The 17,451-nt window shown below is 40.1% G+C and overlaps 1 protein-coding gene across 1 annotated transcript in view; it reads left to right on the top strand.

Annotated features, from left to right (window-relative positions):
• LOC131955594 (protein APCDD1) overlaps window positions 1–17,451 on the top strand; it is a gene marked incomplete at its 3' end in the record, with an annotated part of 100,928 nt that overhangs the window by 68,860 nt on the left and 14,617 nt on the right. Inside the window, 1 exon segment of the mRNA XM_059319770.1 lies at window positions 3,626–3,776. Coding sequence (XP_059175753.1) covers window positions 3,626–3,776 — 151 coding nt within the window.

Genomic DNA, 17,451 nt, shown 5'->3' on the forward strand with positions numbered 1-17,451 from the left:
CGTAAATTAAACATCTAATTAATTGTCTTTTCATATTTTTCATCCTCTCCTAAAGGATTCATATATAACAATTTTAGGCTTGAATCTCTAATATTTATAATCTTTTATTTTTCAAAAACAAAAAATCGTTACATAATTAAAATATAATCATAATATAGACATTTTACAATTTTAACTAAAGACAGTCAACCTTAAAACAGGTAAGTTCCGTTTTGGAACTCACCTTGGGAGGACAGCAGAGAGCCCAACACTACAAAAGGGGGGGGGGGGTGGGAAGCACTTAAAATTTTCTAAGGGGGGGGGGGGCTGTGTCGTAAAGTACAAAGTAGACTCGTGGCCTTAGCAACAATTTCAATAACGCTTGCAAACTGGGATTGAAAGAATTAGTACCACCTTATTTTACGAAGGAGGCAAGTAAAATTTGATTTTGATGTATACTGATAACGTGTATGCAATTGATAATAAATTAATATGTCATTTTTAATTAATTATTTTCTTACAAATATGTTTTAGTAAATGACGTCACGCTTTTTTGACGATTTTTACCTCCCCCCTCCCCTCCGTCACACATCGTCACAAAAAGCCAGACCCCCCCCCCCCCTAAAATGTCGTCACACCTCAGTCTACAAACGCCCCCACCCCCCTCATAATTGCAGTTGAATTTTTCTTAAAAAATCGATATTTTTCCAAAATTTTGTCTGAACTCTGTCAAAATAGAGTATTTTAATCAATTCATATTAAAACAGTTTTCTAAAACGCGAAATAACGTCTAAAATTCTTTTTCTAACATTGATTTTTTATAATGCAAAAGTGTGACGTCGCACGATCTAAATCCCACCCCCCGCCCCCTTCCCTCTCCCTTATCACACACCGTCACAAAATTACGGACCCCCTCCCCCCTACAAGTGTGACGTCATTTATGGACGACCACTAAGAAGTTTTGGCTAGTGCGCTAAATAACCTGGCGCCCGCACTGACTTAGCTCAACCGTGAACACGCGCCGTGTCTAAAAGCCACGATATCCAAATGAAAAGACGTGTGTTGAGTGACGCTTGGACAAGGTGGGGATTGGGGATTGGTGTGGTGTGCGGGGAGTGGAGATGAAAAATACCTGCTCGTTTAAACCATCTTTAAAGCTCTAGTCACGGTGTTGTTAAATAAGCCGTACCCTGGGGCGTTGCCAGATTTTAGGGGGGGGGGGGGCATAAAATTGTTACAGATTTTCACATCAACTGACATCAACGATGAAAATTTGATTTTGATTAAATAAATGGCGCTAGTTTGAGAACAATATTGGGTGGGGGGTGGGGAGAGGCTTCCTTATTACCTACCTCTCAGAACTTATGATGTGATTAGATTTAGGGACATTGTTTACATTGTATTTATTTCTTTTATGTTATGCTTGGGCTACTGTCTACTCAGCATCAAGCACTCTACTGCTAACACATCAACACAATATTTTATGTTATCAACGGCGTATTTTTTTTTTAAACATTGCCGTTTTCTGTTTAAACATTATCTTTATTGTGATCTTGTTTCTCAGTTTTTTAGACGATCATCATGCAAATCACGAAAAATCGCAAGCAGTAAATTCTAAAGAAAAAAAAAAACAATAACACGGGCATTAGGGCATCAATCAAGTTTTATAATCATCTTCTGAGACGTTTGCAACAGCGTATGCATTTCTAGTAGCTTCAGCTGTTTTTACAATCACAGATTGTGTTACCCGTTGTATTATTATTTGTATCATTTCATGTCCCATTCATTGCATTTGTATTCGTATCATTCCTAATATTCTTCCTTATTGAGTGTATTATTAACTATATTATTTGTATCAGTACGTGTCCTATTCAATGTGTCTTTATTTGTATCATTCCTGATTTACTTCACTGTAAAGTGTATTATTCGCTGTATTATTATTTGTATCATTCCGTGTCCCATTCATTGTGTCTTTATTTGTATCATTCATGATCAGTTGCGTAGCGAGGTCGGGTGTCACCCGGTGCGGCACTTAATGGTGTCACCCCCTCAGAGGCGTAGCGACTCTTCCCAGGGACAAACTTTCAATTTTCGATTTGAACCCCCCTCACTCAAACTTTCGATTTGCACCCCCCCCCTCAATTTTTTCTCTATGTATTTTACTATTTTTTGCCTTGGTGTCAACCCCCTAAATAGTGTCACCCGGTGCGGTCCGCACCCCCCATCCCCCCTCGCTACGCCTCTGTTCCTGATATACTTCCTTGTATAGCGTATTATTTGCTGTATTATTATTTGTATTATTCCGTGTCCCATTCATTGTGTCTTTATTTGTATCATTCCTGATATAGGCCTACTCCTTTGTAGATTGTGTTATTCACTGGATTACAATTTATATATTTCCGTTTACATCCATAGTATCTTTATTTGTATCATTCCTTGTATCCTGTAATGTTTTGTACCGTAACACGTACACATAGATTTAAGAATGTTGAACATTGTAAGACAATCACGAATTGCTTATTATAACCGCCGTCGTAAAAATAAGTTACTGGGCGTGCTTATCTTCAGTTGTGTAATTAGTTACGGTATCTGTGTTGATTACACGGTGTGTTATAAATCTATTTATATTGGGAGATTGTGTTGATTTAGCTACATCACACCTTGCCGATAACAAAAATCTGTTTCAACTGTATGGTATATTTAAATAAACTTAAATTGGAGAATGTGTTTTTTTTACCACTTCACCGCTTGCCATTGTCACCATTTAAAATTACTATATCTGTCATCACCACGAGTATCACCATTTATTATCACCTATCAAACAGTGTCGGTGGAGTTTTTCCTGTGTCACCTCCAGGAATACCAATAATGTCACCAATAATGTCTCTCCACTAATATCACCATTTGTCTCTTTACTAATAGCACCGTTTGTCTCACCCCTAAGATATTCATTAGTCTCACCACTTATATCACCATTTGTCTCACCACTTATATCACCATTTGTCTCATCACTAATATCACCATTTGTCTCATCACTAATATGACCATTTGTTTTACCACTTATATCACCATTTGTCTCATCACTAATATGACCATTTGTTTTACCACTTATATCATCATTTGTCTCACCACTTATATCACCATTTGTTTCACCACTTATATCACCATTTGTCTCATCACTAATATCACCATTTGTCTCACCACTAATATCACCATTTGTGTCACCACTAATATCACCATTTGTCTCACCACTTATATCACCATTTGTGTCACCACTAATAGCACCGTTTGTCTCACCGCTAACATCACCATTTGTCTCACCACTAATATCACCATTTGTGTCACCACTAATATCACCATTTGTCTCACCACTTATATCACCATTTGTGTCACCACTAATAGCACCGTTTGTCTCACCGCTAACATCACCATTTGTCTCACCACTAATATCACCATTTGTCTCACCACTAATATCACCATTTGTCTCATCACTAATATCACCATTTGTCTCATCACTAATATCAACATTTGTTTCACCACTTATATCACCATTTGTCTCACCACTAACATTACCATTTGTCTCACCACTAATATCACCATTTGTCTCACCACTGATATAACCCTCTTCTCTCCCCCCCCCCCACAGTGCTAACAGCAGTGAGAGGTTCGAACCCGCACTTTGTGTACCGCGAGGACTGGCGTGAGCAGAGCTGCGCCAGCGTCCTCCATCGTGTCAGGAACCAGCTGGTGAGTACCCCGCTGCCACCCGATCTGACGGGAGACTGGGTGTCTTACAGGTGAGTCGCTGCACATCTACTCACGTTCTAATCACGTGTTGGGTTTACGTTTGTTTCGTCTTCCACGTCGCTATTGTTGTTTGTGTAAGCAACCACAATCATGACATAGGTGTCGGTGTAGTCGAATGGTAGAGCTTACGCCTGCTAACCCGAGAGCTTCGGGTTCGGATCCCGGGTTCGAGTCTGTGGAACGTCAATGGGTGGGCTACCCAGTTTATACGGGCGCCCTGACTCAAGTTTATGTTTTTTTTTCCTGAAAAATGTATTAATTTTTTACATAATTGTGTAAAATATCAACTACCCCTATGTGTTTAGACCCCCCCCCCACCTACCATTGTCGCCTTCCCCATCCAGCCCCCCCCCCCCCCCACCACCACGGTGTTGTAGAATATCAACCACCCCTATATATTTAGGCCGTCTCCAGTGTTTCTTCCAGACTTTTTTCTTGTGGGGGGGGGGGGGCACTTGAAATTTTCGGGGGGCGTTAGACTTTTTTCTGGGGGGCGGTAGACTTTCTTCGAAGAGATGCCTGGAAGAAACTCTGACCGTCCCTACCCCTGTCCACTCTCCCAACCCAATCCCCCCCTCCCCACAAACGTACGTAGAATATCAACAAGCCCTCTGTGTTTAGACAAAAATAAAAAGATTGACATAAATTGGTGTCTTCTTATCTCGTGTCATTCACTGCATCACCACGCCAATGCCCCGCCCCCCACATCTTTTATTCATACCCTCACGTGTCGCCCTCTTAATTTCATTACCCACCGGCATCCGGTGGCGGCTCCCAGAAATAAATGGCCCCGGCTCACTTGAGCCATTTTGGCCAGTCGCCTCCACCTTCCTTCGGCCAACATTCAACACATTTTGGCTTCTTGAGTTTAATACGATTTGGTCACCTGCATACAAGTTGGTTCATTTCGTCCCAACCGGCAACGTTCAGCCCCCCATTACAGCTGTCTCGCTGAGCCACACTAGCCAGATTCTTTGCCCGCGTGAGTGTCACTTAAGAAACGTTAAGGCCGAATCTAGATTTTCCATTCTTATCAATGTTGGCCCAACGTGAATTGTCGCTTGGCTTCTTCGTTCGTCAGTTTCTTAAAAGTCTTTTCTTGTATCTCACCCCTTCTCGGTGTTGTCTTTCTGTGCCCGTCTATTTTTAGACCTCCTACTACTTCTTGCAAGTTAGAAAAGAATCAAAGATATAAAAAAATGTTTCTGTTTATTACCTTGTATATTAAGTCACCCCCATTGAAGTTGTTTGAATATACATCGCCGATTGTTTCATTGCAAAAAGCCAAAAAAAATCTGAAGTCACGAGATCATTATTACTTTACGAGTACACCCCCCCCCCCATCTCACACACACCCCCCATCCCACACACACCCTCCATCCCACACACACCCTCATCCTCCAACTTTTTGCTCACACACACACATGATATTATGCACTCTGTCATGTACAGTTAATCCAAGATTAGTGTTTTGATCCATAAGAAAACGTCGTTGAATTATATATTGAGACTTGAAGATTTTAGTTCATATGGTAATAAATATCTGCTTTGCTCATTCTGCAAGACGTTCTGCTAATTTTTTTTATGAATTGCAACATTTAAATCAATATCAGCTTAATTTTACCTTTTTTTTCCTCCATAAATTGAAACTTTTTAAGCGGAAAAATATTATTGTTTTATTAAAGAGCAATTACAATTTTTAGGCACTTAAAAATTCTATTTTTAGAGGTCCGTAAAGTTGGGAGAGCTCAAGTTATTTATCAGATGTTTCTTACAACATCTTATACGTATTTCATTCAAGATTCGTGCATTTGCAATACAATATATACCTGATTATTACAACGTAACATTAACGTTACTCCCCAGACTCTTCCCACCCCCCCCCCCCCAAAAGTGTATGTTGTGTGTACATGTAGGAACAGTGGCGTCACGAGGTAGGGTGTCACCCAGTGTCATCCGCCCACACCTACCCCTACTAGAAAAGAACAGGGGGGCGGGGGGCTGTATGATTCTCTAGAAGGAAATATGTTGTTCTGTATATGGCGTCACAACATTTTGTAAAACATGTACATTGTTGTATTACCTCTTGCTTGCAGGATATCGTCGCTGAATTTTTTTTATTAAGTTTACACCATAGAAATATCATTTTCATAATCAAGTTTTAAAATTTCCAATCAATTTATATCTATTGTGGGTCCAATAATTATTTTAGTAATTTAACCTTTATCCAACAGTCTGTTGGTTAACAGAGCTATCTCCCCTTGGGCTAAATAACTAAATTATCAACAACCATAGGCGGACCTTTTTTTTTACCGACGTATTCAACAACAGCCAATTTGTGACAACAATATTTTTAAGGTGTAAGGTGTAACAAAAATATAAAAAAATCTGACAAGATCGTGACTGAATTGCCAGATGTGTGGACCCGACTCAGTCGACAATCTTCTCTTCATTAATGACACAATGCCGTCTGACTTGTTTTATTTTCTTGTCGTCTGTCTCGGAATTATTGGATCTCTGGGAATGTAGCACTATCCCCTCATATATTATACATATATATATATATATATATATATATATATATATATATATATATATATATATATATATATATATATATATATATGTGCTTTTGTAATCGTCATCTAGGGTTAAAACAATCGAGACATAGCCTATATGGGGGCGGGGAGAATCGGGGGCGTGACCTGACTTTTGTTCCATTTAGGATCTTGAGTACAACGTAATGCTATCTATCCTAATATGTAATAGCACTTCTCCATTGAAAGGCCGGTTTTTTTAACGGAATCATTTAAGTCTTGTAATCAATGTGTGCATTTAATATGGTGTTGTGTTGAATAATTATGTATATAAGTTGGCTTTATTTTTTCTAATAGGTATTAGTGGCCTATGTTATTTTAAATGTGTCGGACTTTTAGCTATTTAGTTATTTCTTTACTTTGTCACTAATATCGTTAAACTTGTAGTAAATCACATTGCGTTTTGACCAATAACTATTTTATAAAATATTCTTCTAAAAAATGTATAAAATTAAAAATATATAGACCTATATTCACATGCAACGGGTACCGATGGCTAGTTAAAAATAAACAGCGGATACTAGAGTTGTTCCATTTTTCTTAAGTTGATGGAAATTGTGTGACGTCTTGTAACGGGGGTGGTGGCTAACTTTAGGGTAGGTGAGGGGCGGGCTATTCTAGATTCTAGACTTTGTGATATTATGTTACTCTAGGATGAAGGGGTCGTTTTCGTAAAACTCGGTCACGCTTACATAATCTACCCCACTTCCATTCACACTACTTTCACGTAAATTTGGGAAAAAAATTGTTCAAGTCCTAAGACCATCTTTAAACCGAACTTTGACCCCCCCCCCCCCTATAGCTTGACGTTCTGTTACTCCAGCCCCTAAAACGCCCAACCGTGCTAAAAATAGACTTAAAAAATTCCCCATCTTCTCCCTAACGTGCCAATTGTTTCTGTAGTGTTTGTGTCCTGACGTGGCGCGATCTGATTGGGTAACTAGGTGTGAAAGCCACTCATTACGACCGTCTCCTGCCCCCGGCTGACCCACTTTGCATACCAAATGAAACCACGTGACACAGCCTTGATAGTTTTGCTCTTACTCTCATTGACATGACAAACTTGACCTCAAATTGACTAGACGAGTGGCGAGAAAATAAACTGCTAAGACGTGCATCTTTTGAAGATGGTGGATTCAATTAAATCTACTTAGAGTAAAACGTTCTCTGCATACCATTTCATTTTTGAGTTGCTTGTTTTATATATGCGTGTTTAAAATGCTATTTCAATCATAAGGTTTTATCAAATACTTTTCGATTTGAAAATGTTTCACTTTTACGCTGCGACTCGAGAATTCTTAAAATAAAATATTTTTAGTACACAAAGTTTAACGGGTGTTATAAAACTATTTTTCAATATATTAAAATCCATTTCAATTATAGATATGATTATTTTATAGAGTTCCTTTTTTGAAAATGTTTTATTTTTATATTGGTGGTTGAAAAATCTGAAAATGAAAACTGTTGATCGGTGACTAAAATTCAGTAACGTTTCTTGCAATTTATTTTTCCAATTATTTAACTCAGTCTTCAATCATACAATTATATCAAAGAATTCATTTGAAAATATGTCATTTTTGTAATAATATTTTTAAAATCCGAAAAAAGAAAGAATGTTGATTGATGCCTAAATTTCAATAATTGTATTCTTTAGGGTTTTCCCCCTTATTATTTAAACACCGTCTTCCATCATAAAATTAAAAACTTCACTTTGAAAGCATTTCACTTTTGCAATGGAACTGTGGAACTCATGAAGTCTGAAAATGAAAAATGTGTATTGGTGCCCAGAGTTGAGAGCCAGACTGTCGGAATTGATGTATTGGAATGAACTTGTCACTGATAAAAACCTTGCAAAAGTCGTGTCCTGATGTGTAGACGTATGAAACCCAGGGGAAACTACCCGTCATCCGGAGAATGAATTTTTATTTGAAGTTTAGTGAAGGAAATCGTACCGTAATTTTTTTTTTTATTTAATAAAAATGTATGGGAATTCCGAAGCTAAAAAAAACTATTTTTATAACTTAATTAATGGAATTTCTTTTAAAATAACACTATAAATTTTAAAAATTAGCGCCCGTCTGGTAGTGATGGTGTAAAAATGTTTACTTTCAGACTAGATAAAGTAGAGTTTATATTTATTTTTTGACATCCCCCCCCCCCCCGCCTTTATCTGTAGGGATCAGGAACCCAAAAGGAATGAGTGGATTCAGGGACATGGGGTTAGTAGTCGTGCACTAGGTCACTTACCCACACCATTACAGTAACCACTCACCCACACCACACCACTGACTACTCACACACACCACCCCACTGACCACTCCCCCACACCATCTCACTGACCACTCACCAACATCACCCCACTGACCACTCCCCCACACCACCCCACTGACCACTCACCCACACCACCCCACTGACCACTCACCCACACCACCCCACTGACCACTCCCCCACACCACCCCACTGACCACTCACCCACACCACCCCCACTGACCACTCACCCACACCACCCCACTGACCACTCACCCACACCACCCCACTGACCACTCAACCACACCACACCACTGGCCACTCACCCACACCACCCCACTGACCACTCACCCACACCACCCCACTGACCACTCACCCACACCACCCCACTGACCACGCCACTGAACATTGTATTTTGAAAAAGTAAAGACCTCTTTAGACCTCGGCATGTGAAGCGAGGGTGTGATTAGCACTTTTCCCAGTCACCTTTACTGTCCCTAACATGAGTTAGGTACCCATCAGAGCTGGGTGGACTCAGGGACCCGGATTCGAACTCGAGACTTTCGGGTTAGCAGCTTAGCGCTCTACCGCTTAGACCACGTCGTCCCATATCAATGTATTTAAGTACAGATCCACATTTCACTTTATTTTTCAGGTAAAGGCATCCATTTGTTCGTATATTAGAGACCTTATTGTTATTTATGATTGTATGCATCTTGACAGATGAATTAATGTGTAGATCTTCTATTGTCCATAAAACCTTACTTGAAAAAAAATGGTACAAAAACTGACCTCAAGCCTTCGGCCAATTAAATATCTGGACTAATTGCTTTTCTGTAATCTTTTCAATCGCACGTGCCGTCACATCTGACCCTAGGATGTTCGCGTCTGCTGTAAAAAGACGGGTCGATCGGAGCAGCGCGCGCAGTCTATTCATAACTTTTCCATTTGAACATGTTTGCTTTATTTCGAAAATGGGACAGAGTTTTTAAAAGTGGATCTAGATCTCAGCCTAGTTCAAGACTGTCCATTCATTCGTTTGTAGGTTTTCACTGGCCATTCGTTAGTTTGTAGGTCTTCGAATTTTGTAACCGGTTCTTTAAACAAACCTTCTACAAACACCAAATCTTCGCGTGGTGGGGGAAAAAATTGTGTCAAGAACAATTGTCATGAAATGTAGGGTAAAATTTGCATTCGTAATTAGGTTAATTAATTAAATTTAGAGTTCGGGTGGATAAAGGTCAAATGGCGATTGAATGAATGAATTTTTTTTTTTGGTGGAAGTTTTTTTTTTACTATGGCTGCGGTCCGTGAAAGAAGTTCATGTGTTTGAACAAAAACGAAATCTAAATTAAATTAATTTTTTACTTTCTCGTATACGAAGTATAGAGAAAAGTCTTGTAATCGTGCAAAAAAAAATCGAGATTGTTGCATATCTCGACGTTTTACACCTCCTTGAGTCGGAAAAACATAGTTTTGCTATCTTGCCCGTATGTCTGTGTGTATGTGTGTGTGTGTGTGTGTGTGTCTGTGAACACGATAACTTGAGTACCGTTACAGCCAGGTTGATGAAAGTTCATATATAAGTATTATATCAAATTTATAGATCTGTATCAATTTTTCAGCGATTTCCGATAACCGGAAAATGATTTTTTTTCTATTTTCAACTTCTTTCAACTTTTTTGTGTTAGTTGCTTTTTCGTGAGCTGTGAAAAGCTGAGGTGTTGATTTATTGTACAGCTAGTAAATCTGTATGAGGTTTGCATGCGACTCGCTATATATCTCCGTTACAAGGCAGCATCTACTCTTTTAATGAGGAACATATACTGGCTAAAGTTGGTAACTTAACTTTAAACAAATATTTGAATTTGTTGTAGTATTATTCATTTTTACTTTATTCCTTTATATTCTTTTCGGATATCTGTAAAGCATTAGGGCTGTGTAATCATTATCATCTTTTTTTTCCGTTCGTGCCCGAATCACATGGGTTAGATGAAGTAGAGTCCATCTGTTTCAGTAAAACCTCGTCATATTAGGGAATAGTGTGGTTAGCACTATGCCCAAATGCCTTGTTTTCCTTAACGTGAGTCATGTATTCATCAGTTGGGTGGAATCAGGCCGGGATCTGAACTCGAGACTTTCTGGTTAGCAGTTGTTAACTCTACCATTGGACCACGCCGTCCCACATGGATATGTAAGCAGACCACAATTTGTAAGTCTGGAGAAGTTGTACTTCCGGGTCTGGAGTAATGATGACAGAAATCTTAGTCATGTCTTTGTTGTTGTTTTATTATGGTTTAGTGATGATATTTAAAAACATAGTTGGGATGAGAGGGGTAGTCCACCTTTCAGATCTAACAATCCATAGAAGAATAATTCACCCGTTTCTTGACTTCGGCATATGAAAGGATTTTGTGATCAGCTCTATGTCCAGCCGACTTTAGTTTCTTTAACGTGAGCCAGGTACCCATTAGAGCTGGGTGGACTCAGGGGTGTACTAGCTAGTCCGTGATTTGAACTCGCGACTTTCGGGCTAGCAGTCAAGCTTAGCGAGGAGATAAATAGATTGCTGGGTTCAGTGCTGGACGCCGTTGTTTATCTTCTGCCAATCCCGGGGTAATTTCCCAGGCGGATTGCGCCCAACACTGACGCAATACAAGAGATGGATGGTCTGTTAGACTCTTTACCTCCCCGTCCTAACACATCATTGTCAAATACATTTATTTTTACTCTAATCTGTTTTGTTATCAAGAATGAATGGATGATCTAGTTTTAGCATTCACTAAAAACAAACAACAGCCACTCTCCACACCGTGAAGTGCAGGAAATGGCATGTCATCGAAATCACCCATGCGTGAAAGACGAAATGACGTCAGGATGTTTGGAGGAGTGGATAAAACCAACGGGTGGTTCTACGTCCATCCGGTGACAAAGGTCAAAGTTCACGCGGCGTCTGTCTCTCTTACTCTATCTGCGTTGAATGTTCCACGCATTTGGTCATTTACGGCGATGTTGGTTTAAAGTTAACGAGCCAACCCGCGGCGTATCATATGCCGCTATTTAGTTGTTTTATTTTCTACTTTTCAGTAATTCATAATTTGTGAATTCGACAGTACCAGTGCTGCCACTGAAAATATTTGCTTTAAAACACTATCAGTAGGTCGTTAAGGACGATACTACCCCCCCCCCCCTTTCCCCCAACCCCTACCCCCCTCCTCCCCCCCCCCCAACCCCGTGAAACCAGCCTCCTCTTAGTTACCTCCCCTAAGTTTAAAATCGTTTCAAACTAAATTATCTGCCCCTTATAGCCGTCACTAAACCCGGCTCTACGATTGTAAACATTTAGCGTGAACCACAGCTCACCAGACCATGTGGGGGTTGGGGTGGTAGGGACATGCCTAGATTCTTAAATCTTATAGGCATCTTTCCTTGTTTTGCTATCGGTCTTTAATAAACATCGATTGAACTATGAAAATAAGCTCAATTATAAAAGCGTATAAACAGAACATGAAAGAAAGATTAAAAATACAAAAATTGATCCTCAATAAACGACATTATTTCTATGGCATGAGTTTATTAGAAAAACGTGGAGTTTGTTTGTAGAGGCATTCTGCAAAAATGTGCAGTAGAAGCAGCAGAGTGTAGTGGCACAATGTATCAATTTGACTTGCGCGGTTACCATTTGCCAGAACAAATACTGCTTTTGCTCGTTATATAAAAGTAATATTTCTTTTAACGCCCACACACAATATGTCTTTACGTTTGACTAAGCAATGTGCAACAAAACTCCCTAACCAAATGATATCTCCCCGTCCAACCCAGCTGATACAGAACAACCTAAAAACGTGGACATTTTTATTGCAAGAAAACAAATTAGCTCTTAAATTGGAGGCACATCACACTGTTAATCCGATTCCTTATTTTTTTTTAAATTCTCCCGCCTATTGAGCTCATATTGTAAATTGTATAGTCAGAGTCTAGGTCAGTTCCTGGGCTTAAAACCTCGCCTAATTGTTTCCCTTAATGAAGGTGCACTTCATAGCGTGAAAACAACAAATCGTCTCCCTTTTTTTCTGCCCATAACAGTGGGAGAAAGAAAAAAACAAGTCCTAGAGTAGCCGTGAAGACGGTATGTGGACGAGGGGGGTGTGGAGGAGGAAACAGGTTAGTCCGTGAGGGGGGGGGGAGACAGGTCAATAGTAAATTGATTGGTTCCCCCTCTACATGTGTCACTGGGGGGTGGGGAGGGAGTGGGTCGGTTCAGTCTAGGATGAGAAGAGATGGGTTTTAAAAAAAAAATTCTTCCATTAGTAATTTTTTTTAGGTTCGTTTCGTGTTCAGATAGTTGAAAGGTTAAATGAAGTGTGTGTCAGTCTCTTTGCTTAAAAACAAAGTGGGACAGGGAGATTGATTTAAGTGTTGGCTCTTTGTTTTAAAATCTTACTAAAAGAAGAAAGAAGAATTGGTTAACTGACTTAGTCGTGTTCGCACCTTCTGGGGTTTGAGTCGCAGGTTCAAGCCCATGGAGTTCCAGATGTCACAAACAGGATAAGATACACGGTGACAGCGACTGTATATTTGCCTGAGCGGGAAGGTGAAATAGGTCCAAGCTAGACGTAAGCCACTCCGCGAACTGACCGGAACTGACCAGCCAAAGTAGAAATAAGAACTCTGAGTGTGGCTACATCAGGCTACGTACATATGGCCAGCAACTCTGAGTGTGGCTACATCAGGCTACGTACATATGGTCAGCAACTCTGAGTGTGGCTACATCAGGCTACGTACATATGGTCAGCAACTCTGAGTGTGGCTACATCAGGCTACGTACATATGGTCAGCAACTCTGAGTGTGGCTACATCAGGCTACGTACATATGGTCAGCAACTCTGAGTGTGGCTACATCAGGCTACGTACATATGGCCAGCAACTCTGAGTGTGGCTACATCAGGCTACGTACATATGGCCAGCAACTCTGAGTGTGGCTACATCAGGCTACGTACGTATGGCCAGCAACTCTGAGTGTGGCTACATCAGGCTACGTACATATGGTCAGCAACTCTGAGTGTGGCTACATCAGGCTACGTACATATGGCCAGCAACTCTGAGTGTGGCTACATCAGGCTACGTACATATGGCCAGCAACTCTGAGTGTGGCTACATCAGGCTACGTACGTATGGCCAGCAACTCTGAGTGTGGCTACATCAGGCTACGTACATATGGCCAGCAACTCTGAGTGTGGCTACATCAGGCTACGTACATATGGCCAGCAACTCTGAGTGTGGCTACATCAGGCTACGTACGTAGCTTACACGCCGCTTGACGGGTCCGGCTATTTTAGGTGGGTCAATACGGCAAGTGGGTTGTGGCCCTTGAGTATTCCTAGTGCGTGTTAAGGAGACAGGGAGGGGCTGTAGGATTTTTAAAATGGCAAATTGTTTTGTTATGGCAAATTGTTTTGTTATGGCAAATTGTTTTGTTATGGCAAATTGTTTTGTTATGGCAAATTGTTTTGTTATGGCAAATTGTTTTGTTATGGCAAATTGTTTTGTTATGGCAAATTGTTTTGTTATGGCAAATTGTTTTGTTATGGTAAATTGTTTTGCTATGGCAAATTGTTTTGCTATGGAAAATTGTTTTGTTATGGCCAATTGTTTTGCTATGGCAAATTGTTTTGTTATGGCAAACAAATTGGTTTCTTATGGCAAAATGTTTTGTTACGGCAAATTGTTTTGTTATGGCAAATTGTTTTATTATGGCAAATTGTTTTAGGGTAATACGATAGAAAATAGCTGATTGTTTTGGGGCTATACAATTATATAATGGTAAATTATGTTAGGGCTCTAGGATATATATAATGGCTGGCGGTTTTAAGGCTATAGGCTTTTGTTTTTAATACTAAGATGTTTTGGATCTATGGATGGTATCTCAAATTGGATATGAAGGACTGTAGTTGAATGACTGTTGTCTTGGCTGCAGAGGCGTCGCGAGGCGGGGGCGGGGGTAGACACCATGAGGTGCCGAACCGGGTGACACCTGACCTAGCGACGCCACTACTGCTAGCTACAACTTTTAGTACAATGTCTGGGTTCTGTAACTATAGCCCTGATTTTTCTCGCACCAAATTTCGTAAAATTAAATTACTCCACTTTATCATGAGTAAACTAAATAATATCGTATATACCCCCTCCCCCACCACCCTACTACTTCCCCGCTTTAAAAAAAATCAAAATAAAATTATGCTCATCTGAAGATCTAGGGTTTGGCTGTCAAAAAAAAAAAAAACTTCTTGGTAAAAATGTTATAGGCCACTTAAAAACTATCGAAAGTTGAATGTTTGTCAGACGGGCATTAATACCCCTAATCTCCTATGTAACGTATTCGTTTACTCTACACGATCATTTAATCAAAAGCTCTTTGCCGATGGAGATTTGTTGAATATCCACAAACACGCGGACATGAGACACATTCAAACCACGTGACACTTCTCGCTGTTTGAGAACCCCTGCCCCACTCGACACCAGTCTACGACGGTCGATCCGTCCCGGTCGATCGACGACTCGTCTCTCCGTGCGACGGACGCCTCCATTGTGCGCGCGATTAGACCCCACACGCGACGCGACTGAGAAGGTTCGAGTAGACCGGCTCTGCTACGTGGTACGTTTAACAAATATGTGGCCGGTAGCAGTATCAATGGGGACAAAATATTTGAGCAGCGTCTTGGGCTGAAATAAAGAGGGGACAGCATCGCCTTAGTTAGGTTGGTGTTTGTAGTGTATCAGGCTCCCGATGTTTGATATTGTAATTATCACTGCTACAAACCAGGAAATCCTAATACCAAAATGTGAGACGACCGCCGCAATAATAAATAATTAAATAATTATAACTTCAAACATTAAGCTAAGTTCTAATTTGATCGAAGGCTTTAAAGATAGGGTGGGGGGGGGGGGGGAGGGGAGCAGGGGTCCGCGTGACAGTGTGGCACAATAAAACAAATAATTCAATTTTTAACAAACGGTTTTAAGTTACTGGATAAACAACTACAGTGTATACGCCATAAAGTACTGTGGTTCAACATTCAGATATGAGGGACACAAGTAAAAGTTTTCACAGATTCTTGTTCTAAACACCAAAAAATGGAGAGGCCTCGAGTTTCCGTACAGGGTGGTAATCCTGTCACGCCCCGAGTTACCGTGCAGTGCGGTAATCTTGTCACTGTTTCTAATTACTGTTTTTGTTCGCATAGCTAAATTATTATCTACTTTGTGTTCAGATGTGTAGATATTATATCTAAAGCTTTATATTTCAATGAAGATTTATATATATATATATATATATATATATATATATATATATATATATATATATATATATATATATATATATATATATATATATATATATATATATATATCTGGAATATTCTAAATTGTTTCTATGTAACATGTGATAAAAGGCTTGGCTGATTACATAAACATTGCGTTAGCAACATCGTCTAAATCGTAATAAAGTGGTTTTTTAGACATTTTTTTCTACGGGGGTGGGGGGGGGGGGTTGAAATTATTGGGAGGCGGACTAAGTAATAAATTTTCCGATGAGGGGGTGGACACAAAGTATTTATTTCTAAATTATTTCTATTCCGCTCCATGGGGGACTGGGACCTCTTCCTGTGGGTGGGGGTGGGGGGGGAGGGAGAGGGAGGGGGACAGTCTGAAAGAAACTCGGTCGTACTGTTGTTGCTTGTATCCCCCCTCCATGTAGGGAACTCACTGCTCTAGCTAACGCATAGTAATATCGTGATATAGGTATATTTTCCATGTCGGAGATTTAAAAAAAAAACCTCCGCTAAAAATGGTGAGAGGTGGGCCATTATCTGAGGTAGTCAATGGCCAGTGTATCAAGAAAAACTTTCGAATGGACTCCGCTAGACAAAACAATAATAAGAAGGCTATAAAAAATCTGGATACTCGACTTGGTGTGTGACACAAGAACGAATTAGCACACGACAGTTGGAAAAACTAGCCCTGTACCGAAATACCTGGAAAAACTATAAGGGGCATATGCAACCTCCCCCCCCCCCCCCCCCCCCGTTGGACAGCAGGATAATTAGTACATTACCCGGATTACGACTCACACAGCAGTATACATAACCAGCACTAATACATGTGAACTTATGTTTTTAGTGTTCATACTACTATGGGAACTAGAGAAGAAACAGCGACTGTTTGCCCATAATATTTGTCCCCGGATGCGGAAGTATTGTAGGCGGTCTTCGTTTAAACCTCTCCATCATATCCCCTGTGCCAACACTAAAGCCAGATGCCGCTTTGATCACGTGTTTGATGAACTAGTCATTTTCTGTTGTCATTTCTTCTCACACCACCTGAAGATCTAAATCAAGGCTCAGACTCTAATCTTCTGTTCTCATACAACGATGTCTGTCTTAAAGCTTGTTATTCTAGTTCTAATCATATATATTCCCATACTGCTGTCTATGTTAAGGCCTGTTTTCTAGTTCTAATCTATATATATATATATATATATATATATATATAATTCTCTTCTAGGATACCCTAGAAAACACCAAGCTGTAAGCGCGCCTAGCAGCCCCTCTCTTCCTCTCTAAGCATATCCCTACCATCCCCACCCCACATGGTCTGTTGAGCTGTGGTTCACGATAAATGTTTACAATCGTAGAGCCGGGTTTAGTGACGGCTGTTAGGGGCAGATAATTTAGTTTGAAACGATTTTAAATTTAGGAGAGGTAACTAAGAGGAGGCTGCTTTCACGGGTGGGGAGGGGTGGGGTAGTGGTGGGGAGGTG

This window comes from Physella acuta, unplaced genomic scaffold (genome assembly GCF_028476545.2).
Source record: "Physella acuta isolate Inbredline_101_S28 unplaced genomic scaffold, ASM2847654v3 ptg001083l, whole genome shotgun sequence".
NCBI classification, from domain to species: Eukaryota; Metazoa; Mollusca; class Gastropoda; family Physidae; genus Physella; species Physella acuta.